Source organism: Apostichopus japonicus, chromosome 17 (assembly GCF_037975245.1).
Source record: "Apostichopus japonicus isolate 1M-3 chromosome 17, ASM3797524v1, whole genome shotgun sequence".
Taxonomy (NCBI): domain Eukaryota; kingdom Metazoa; phylum Echinodermata; class Holothuroidea; order Aspidochirotida; family Stichopodidae; genus Apostichopus; species Apostichopus japonicus.
This window is the reverse complement of record NC_092577.1, coordinates 35,157,830-35,167,317: the sequence shown is the minus strand read 5'-3', so window position 1 is coordinate 35,167,317 and position 9,488 is coordinate 35,157,830. Positions and strand designations below refer to the sequence as shown.

General features: G+C 38.8%; 1 protein-coding gene across 1 annotated transcript; it reads right to left on the bottom strand.

Annotated features, from left to right (window-relative positions):
• Positions 1-46: 46 nt before the first annotated feature.
• Positions 47-9,448, bottom strand: LOC139984386 (translation initiation factor eIF2B subunit delta-like). Its single transcript, XM_071998283.1, has 11 exons — positions 9,310-9,448; positions 8,003-8,274; positions 7,215-7,308; positions 6,895-6,989; positions 5,872-6,047; positions 5,212-5,319; positions 4,718-4,820; positions 3,871-4,004; positions 2,934-3,114; positions 2,060-2,240; positions 47-1,050 (listed from the first exon to the last, which is right to left on the bottom strand). The coding sequence occupies exons 2-11, from the start codon at positions 8,258-8,260 to the stop codon at positions 851-853; spliced, it is 1,530 nt and encodes a 509-aa protein (XP_071854384.1). The 5' UTR covers positions 8,261-8,274; positions 9,310-9,448; the 3' UTR covers positions 47-850.
• Positions 9,449-9,488: the final 40 nt, after the last annotated feature.

Here is a 9,488-nt window from a genome sequence, read left to right as displayed (position 1 = left end):
TACCTGAAATTAATAATCTGTGAGCAAATTGATGATATAAACTCAATTTTCCATTTGTATAAATACATTTATTGAAGACTGAATCACCAATTTGTGATATACACTACATAAAATTCCTCTTCATTACATCCAAAAGTTCTCAATTAATTTCAATGAGGACCTGAGAGAAAAAAAGTGATTGGAGCAAAATCTCGCAATACCTACTGTAGATTGAACAATGTGCAGGCTCGGCCGGTACAATGCTCAAACCTAAAGCATTATCGACACTCATATCTTAATAAAAGCACGATCGTGGGCCAATTTCTCTTTCACAAGCCAGATTGAATCTTTCCTGGCCAGATTCTGGCCTGTAAGCCACCTATTGGGAAGCCCTGAATTCAGTATTTCTTTAATAATTTGTGACAATATCAAGATTCAGCTTCATAACTGAAGGCAAAGTTATCACCACACTCAAATGGTTAAAGAATAGATAAGATATCCAACAAATCATTTAACATGTGTTACTACTTTAAGGCATCGACAATGCACCAGTAAAAATTGAATTTTCAAAGGTTCGCAAAAGGTCTGTCATCAAAACTGTCACCTTCTCGTCTCTACGATTATGGAGTGGGGGAATTTGGTGCGACGCCTCCGAGATAAAAAGTCTTCTCGAATGAGCTTTCGGAAATTGATTCTTTAATAAGTCACCAATCTCAAATACTGGCCAAAAGTTAGCAAATTCAAAAATTATTTTGCTGCTCAAGTCGGAGAGAAACCCTTGGTGTGCTTTGAACTTGCTGCAAGTCTCATCCTTCAACGTTCCTCACCCTGAGGACCACCGGTACGGACGCGCATGGGATCATCCCAAGCCTCATCCCTCAACGTTCCTAACCCTTAGGACCACCGGTACGGAAGTGCATGGGATCATCCCAAGTTCGGTGACCACCATGGATACCAGCTCTGGGGGGAACACGTCGTAGACCAGGTTGAGAACGGTAAGGTTCTTAATGGACCTCCAGTTACGCAGGTAGTCCACAGAACTGTTGCTATGAACCAGGTCATCAGGGTCCCCTGAGAAGAATTTTAAAAGATCAATGGTCATCAGGATTGCTCCTTAACATGCTTGAAGGTTTCTAGAGAATCTTTTTTGAGCTGACCCCTCCAAAATATATCTATACATTGAGAAGTGTTTCATTAGACTACTAAATGTCTCAGGGAGGTAATCAAAGCTTAGGTAAAGAGGGCGGTATTGAAGAACTTAGCATGCATAGACTCTGTATGTGTGACCTGATTAATTCACTTTGGCTTCGACTTTGAGTATGTTTCTGTATGCTCCCATGTTGGACACATCTAACCGAAATAGTAATTACCGATTTGCGATCCGTGTTATAGTCATTGCCGAATATGCAATCCGCGGTCCCCCTCACAATTGTGTAAGGTCGGTTTGAGGGACTTCATAGTTTTCCTTCTAGGGAAACCAAAAATGCTTATTGAATTTTGAGCTGACCATTTCTAGACTTTTCTAGCATATTTAGAGACTAATCTGATAATTTTGTATAGCAATGTATGAAGTCAAGAGGGCTTGACATATTGTTACTAAGGAAAACGACAACAAAATGAAGGACACATTAAACCTAGACAGCTGGACAGACAACTAAATTGGACCAATGAACAAATGAAATAGACTGAACCAAGGCGATGAAACAGATTAGGAGATGAGGGCTATGAAGATAGACTGCTGACGAGTATGAAGAATGAAAGGAGGAATGAAGGTAGGGATTAGGAAGCCAAACAGAACTAAGTGGGTGTTGTGGATGGACAGGATGTGTGAGGATTAAAAAGGAAGGGGGGAAAAAAGTGAAAAGTAAGGAGCATGGTGTACAAAAGATGGGTACAGAGGGAGAAGGAAGGAGGGAGACATAACTAGTAAAGAGGTGTAGGGATAAAGAGGGTGGGGATAAAGAGGGTGGGGATAAAGAGGGTGGGGATAAAGAGGGTGGGGATAAAGAGGGTGGGGATAAAGAGGGTGGGGATATAGAGGGTGGGGAGGGGAACAAGTTTGGTCTATTGTCAGACTTACCTAATTCATTGGTGACAAAACTGTCAGTCTGTGCTCTTTCACTAAATTTGTACGTCTCACAACAAACAAGAACAGGCACATTTTGTGACTTGGCTACCATGGCGATGAGAGAAGAACCGACCCTTGACATGATATATCCATTAGCTAACAGTGCATGGGCTCCTAGAAGAACTTTTGTGACCTGCGGAAGAAATAACAAAATATTGACATTAACAACCTTATTCATGTAATGGAACAAACATCAAAGGGCTCCACAAAATGGAGAGGAAAAGGATTGCCAGATTGGTTTCCTACTCAACTCTTGCAATTTCCACCTTTCTTAAAGGGTGTGAAGACTCGCGCAAAAAGAACGTCTAATGCCGGTAATTTGACCTAGTTTCGAATGAGGTGTAATGGAAGTGTTAGACACCACCATCGATCCCAGAAAATACACACAAAGCTTGCTACCGTCGGTAATTAGACACTAGTGTACAGTCATTACATACTGTACAGCTATGGTCAATACCCACAGCACAGTGTATAAACGATACAGCGATGGACATCTCAGGTCCAGCTAAAGATAACAAGATATCCCGTTTCATTACTGTCTGCATTTTGTAGCGACACGAACAAAATGTCACTTACAAGCAACAGCAAGTTAACTTTTTCAGATGGCCGCACGCGGTTTGAGGCGAGTCTTCAATGCCTTAAACAAAATGTGCTGTACTATTCTAGACATGAAGAGATTTTAAATATAAAATATATGGTTAGCTTATTTCAAAGCTGGGAGGTTGGATTATAAATTTGACACATCCGTTAACATTGTAATCACCTCGGGCATCATATAGAAGACTGAATTAATAAGAACGTATGAACATTGTGATGTAATAATCACCTCGGGCATCATATAGAAGACTGAATTTATAAGAACGTATGAACATTTGACCCCGCATCTGATTAGTCTCTTCGCAGCCTCTTTCCCTTCCTGCTTCGGCCTGCTGTCCACGACTATCACTCGGAATTTAATCTCTTCCTTCTCGTGAGCGTCGCATAAAATTCGGACGATTAAAGAGGAACTGGAGAAAGAGAGAAAGTCCATTAGAACTTTAATAAGTGAGAAAATGAACCAGGCAAATATATGCCTTCCGTGACGTAACTTGTCAAATCTGAGAAGTGAAGAGTTACCCTCCTAGAGTAACAAGTTTTCACATTCTAACACATGTGGATCATGACCTTTGACCTCAAGTAGGAAACAACCCAATTCAGTAGCTATTGCCTGATTTCCTATCATATTTGGGAACAACTCTGATCACCTTTAAAGTACTAAGTCTACTTGTTTGTTGAGTTGATATAAGGAGCAGATCTGGGGTTTCTTGGAGGAGTAGGCTTCGACAGGACAAGTATCAGTTAAAATAACAAAATTTCTATCTAAATAGGGGTTCATAAGATACTATCTGGAAAAGGTAATGAAGGCCTGTGAATGAGGCTTGCTAAATTTTTCCTAATTTTGAAACAAAATATTTTTGTAGCTAATTTTCAGTGGCTACAATAAGAAATTTCAATAGAGGGCCCGGGGCCACCCATCCCCCTCACCGGACCCCATCCGTCTTGGATATTATCACAGGAAAATTACACATACCGGATTAACAGCCTGTTGTTCCTCCCGTCCACTTCCCATCCTCTTATCCTCTCTCATCCATCTCTCCCTTCCATCTAATTATCATTGCCCCAAATATGTAATTTCAAAAGAGGGCCCGGCCCACCCATGCCCCTCACCGGACCCTATCTGTCCAGGCTATGCCTAGATGCCAGAGGCACAGACACAAACTTACCATCCATATATCATAATGACATCTTTGTCCTTGATTTTCTTGTTCCCAATCAAAATATTAGATATTGCATCATCAGCCAGGTAAATCTTCTTCTTGATATAAGAATCAATACTTTCACAAAGTAATGATTTAGCCTGTAAAGATGGGGAACATTATTTGAACATTAATATTCCAGTTCCTACTGTTAATCTTTACAAATGCTACATGAAGATGAAAGACACTTACAGATCGACGAAAAGATGACTAAATAATGTGTTATTTTGTATTTTAGCTATTGCAACTGCTTCAAGGAGACTTCAAGCTTAAAGATCAACTTAATAATGAGAGTAAAGGGCAAGATGCTTTGAAGGCATTTAGGTACATGTAAATCTTTAATCTTACTATAAACTAAACTTGCTAACTAACTCAAAGGGTCAGACCTAATACCTATGTCATCATTGTAAAAATCACAGAGAATTAGAAACTTAGATCAGACAAGAAAGCTGGAGAATTACTCAACCAGAAGAAATTCTCAAACCAGGAGAAATTTTCAACAAGGAAGGTAAGATCTTAATTTATGCCTGGACTTTTTGCCTATAAAGTAACTAGTTAATCTTGATTGTTCCAATAATGCCTCTCTCTTCATCTTTACTTATGTTTTTCACAAAAGGATAATTGCTTTCTTCAGAGGAAATAAATGATAGGAGAAATTTCTTTGCACTGAAATAGGAATTTGAGGTGGTGGTGGGCATCTCATATTCACCAAATCCTTTGATGGAGAGCAAATTTGGTTTTGCAATTGATTGAAGAGTGGGGAGGGGGGGGGGGGGCTGCTGTGTGAAAGAATGAAAAATATGGAGAATCATACCTCAGTATCTGACTTGTCTTGTGGTATGTTGCTTATCTGCATTTTGACGTACTTTATAGCATTCCCCATGCTAACACTCTTGGGTCGACACTGGTTCAAGAAACTGTAACGAAGAAGGTATTATAGTGACTTTTGTTATGTATGTAAATGAAGACCCAGTGACAGCATATTAAACTTGGTCTAACATTCAGCAAACTCATACCCCCCTCCTCCTCCCCTACCCCCCCCCCCAAAAGAACAATGCAAAAGAACAATAATACTGAAATGTAGGTCAAACATGAATGTATTATAAAGACAACATGAAATCTTGATAGAAAGATAGGATGTTGTGTAACACTCAGGCTTTGATATATCGGGTCAGTTATTGACAAAATACCAGTAAATTTGGCCGTTTGCCAATCGATGTGCAGTAGTTTTCTGTAACGACTACAACCCGGTGAAAACTGAAATGAAACATTTTTCATTAAAAGTGCTGATTCAGTTCCATAGTATACCTTATATTTGGTTTCATTCTGTTGTCCAAATCCCTGGATAGTTCTTTATGGTGTGGTGTGGTGTAGTCTTCTATAACTCTCTTAAATGCGTGCAGCATTGCTATACATCTACAGTTAGAGGAGAATGCAAAATAAAACACAAAATTAAAACTTGTGACTTGTTGCTCTCATGACCCTGCTGCCACTTTCTACCAGATGTAGTAAACACAGTTAAAAACTCTACAAAGTTATATATACAAAGTACAATTTAAGTAGGCTAGGCTCAGTAAGGCTGTTCTTAGATGTTTTAAGATTCTCTAAAATTCACCAGGATGCTCACATAAGGTGGGAAGAAGATGATATGTTCGGGGAAATCCGGACATTAAGCAAACCAATTCTTGTAAATGAAGAGCTTTACATACATTGCAGTTCTCAAACATACCACAGAATGATATTCAGAGCCAAGAATAAAATTGAAAACAGCTCTGTTCTTCAAAATAAAAGAACAAGGCTGCAGGATTTCAGACTCCTGTGAGACAGGGAGGGTTCAGGTCAGAATCTGGAACAACTGAAACCATTAGTTGAACTGAGGGATTAATGTTCTTGAAATTTGACATATATTCTACAAACCGACGGGAGGTCTCCGGACACCCTCAAATCAGCAAAATGCCTGGAACCTACCTTGAGTTGGCTCCACAGATATATCCCTCGGCGTACTGCAGACCTAGCATCACAATGGCAGGGTGTATTCCTCCGCTGGAGAAACTTAGTTCCTTCGTCAGAGATATACTTCTTTCAAACTGATCCAGATGGTTGAATAAATTGACTTTCTTTTCACTGTCAATCCTTTGTGGTACCTACACGAGAGTTTTTTAAGAAAATGAAAGGTTTTCATGGTTCATTTTTCATGTGTTTTCGTTCTGCAGTGCTGGTCTTTAGTTCGGAGGAGGGGGGGGGGTGACATGGTGGGTGAGGGTAGAGATGAGAGGACAGATAGATGGAGTGGACGGATGGAGGGTTTGGCAACAATAGAAATAAACGATCTAACTTGACCTAATAGGTTGAAATTGGGAAAGTTTTTAGCAGTGATTCCTATCCTAACCTTGAGTAAGATGTGAAAGCCAATGAGCTTTTAGTGATCCATGCCATATTTTATTTGACAACACTATTGACTTCAAGTGATTAGCAAGGTTCTTGCACTAATGCAGACCTAAAACAGCAAGTTCCTTCACCCTTTACTTAAGAAGTTTGTCTGTTTACAAACTTTTTTAACTTTTTTTTTTCCATTTCTTTTAATGTTTTGACCTCAAATGACCCATCACATCCAAGGCAACAGAAGTTTCTTGAATTCACTATTGGAGGATCTACTGTACATACCACATATGAAGTTCATTCCAGTTCTACTGTTACAGTTTATCATGTTTCATGCAATTTTTTCAGACTTTGACCTCTTGACCTCAATGACTATCGAATTTCTATATCCTGTTTGTGAAGCACTGATATCTTGTGGAGCAAACCTTCTTCTGCACTCCACCTTAACTCCTCATTGATATTTAACTACACATCTATTTTGGTCACGCTTTTTACGAACAAATCTGACGAAAAATTTAAAAGGTTGTCAAAGAAAAAATTAGTATTCACCAAGAAGATGACAACTTATTGACAAGAACAAACAATCAATCTTGAGACATAATTAGTACTAACCTGCTGTTTTTCTAGCTTCTTTGCTCTCCTCTTCAGAACGCTTGGGTCGTCTACTTTGATATCATCACTCACCCTTGGTCTCTCCTTCTTGATGACTGTAATAAAGTACATAGCCTCATCACATCACATACAAATATACTATACGCATGAGAAAGCAAATCAATTCTTCATCACATACAAATATACTCTATGGATAAGAAAGCAAACTCTAGTACATCTTCAGCAATCTAATATACTGTACATACTGCTCTTATAGAGGGAAATACACAACATGATTAAAGCACCTAACAAAAGAAAAGCACATTTCAATTAATACATACTCTCTGACCGAGGCTTAGTCTGACCTCCAGTTGACCCTTGATTTGTAGAAGACGTTTCACCTTTCTGTGCCAGCTTAGCAGCCCTTTCTGCCTCCTGAGGAATAAGAAAGACACAGTGATGAAATGTGCAAAGAAAACTCAGGGTAAATTATTGAACAAATAAATGTTTCCAAAACACCAACAGGACTCCTCTGTCTTGTTCAATTTTAAAGGGGAAAGCAAACCCAAAGTGTCATCTTTAGCTTTTATGACAGAGATCTGTGTGAAGAACAACTCCACAAACAGTTAAGACAAGTCTTTCTCCGCTTGGAAGGTATTCTAAATTTAATGTCATATCTGGTAGCAGAAAGGTTTATAAATCTTTTATGTCATAGTCCCACTTGGATCTAAATATCTTTCACTTTCTCTTTGGTGGTGCGTTTTTCATATTACAAAGATAAAATGTAAATGTTGACACTAAAATGCACAATATCATCGTTAGGCTTTAGTTAACAGGCTCAATAAGTCAGATTCAGCAACCATGAGTGTTAAAGGAATGTATTTTATGCTATCCTAGCTGACAGTCTAAGGGTCATGGTATGTCCTTCATGTCAGATATGGAATGAAAGGTAACATCGACAAAATGAAAACTTCTCTGAGGCTTTATAGACCACATTGGTTTAGCGATTAAGTGTGTACAGCTGTAAGTTAATGGAGGAAAGTATATGGAATATGCGACCATAAATGTACAGTATGTTTATGTCAGAGGTCAAATCCACCCGTACATGACACAAAATAAATCAACCGACCTGCTTTGCTCTTCTCTCTGCTTTCAATTCTGCTTTTGACTTTTGAGGTACATCACTCTTCTTCTCAGGCTGCTTAACTGATGGGGCATCAGGCTGATTAGCATCAGGTTTTTGCTCCTTCTGTTTCTCCATCCTCAGCTTTCTCTTCTCTGCTTTGGACAGCTTCTTCTTCTGACTGGGTTGTTCTGGAGATGCGACATCTTTATTCTTGCCCTTGCCTCCTGCCCCTGGTGTGAATGTCTTTCCAGCTTCAGACATGAATACCTAATGAGCTAATTTAAGAATGTAGAGGGGGAGGGACCAGAGGAGAAAATAAACAGTCAAACACCTGCCAACAAGTATGTAGAGACAAAACTGTTATGGGATGAAACACAAGCCAAGGTTTTCAACTCCAAAACAAAATCACTCCTCACTGACAAAAATTTGCAAGAAACATCAACTTGTGTTTCAAGTTTTCCTAACTTAGGGAGTTACAATTCAGCAGAAATTTAAGCCCTGAATAATTTCAAGTATATTTGTGTGGCCATACATGGGAAGGATATGGCCTGAATGCTTATAAAATGAACAGCAAACCACAAAGTTACACTCACAAATCAAAACAACAAAGTGGGTCAATCGAAGTCCAATAATTTTATTTGAGAATGACTGAACATTGTGATTTGTAATTTTTCATTCATGTGTACATATAAAAGAAACTCCTATCCCAAAGTCCAAGACTAATATCTTGAAAATGTCTGTGTGGATGCTATGATGCAGAATTGAGTAATCTAGGCCAAGTCCAAGAATTTTAGTTGCAAACTACCCAACATTAGGCCTATATCATGCTCCAACTTCCAAGTGGCTAGGGGAATGAGTCAACTCTTACTTTGTTCTGTTATTTTCTTCCTTTTTCTTTAGGGTTACTAGCTTTGATAAACATTTTATATTTTTTTCTAGTATCCTGTATATATCATTACTAGTTACTACACTGTTTTTGTATGTGCGAACTGGGCATCCTTCCATCCAGATGCTAACCTAGAATACATTTCTCAAGTGGCCCTACATTCTACTTGTTCCAACTGTGGAAATTGAGACTTACATCGTGCCAAAAAAATATTACAAGGTCATCGATATGCTTTGCTTCAAAATTGTTAGGCCTACACAGTTGTTATTATGATACTACAGTATTGACAAGGAAAGGCATGGATGATGCAAGTAACCTGTAACAACGTGTGTTTATATACTAGGCCAGTATTATTAGTAGTAACGTCGACAGAACTCGGACGAGTACCAAATGGTCAAATTGAAACAAATGGAGGATTCAATACCGTTTTAAATCCAATCGATAAATTACGAAACTTGTTCTACAAAACTAGAAGGAAACCAACGGGTACATGTGTTGTTGAATTGAAAGTAGATAGATTTTAAAGATTGATTCAAGTCCCAGGTTGCACCAAGCTTTTGCTGTATACAGAACACGCATTGCCGGTATGGTTTATTTGTACAC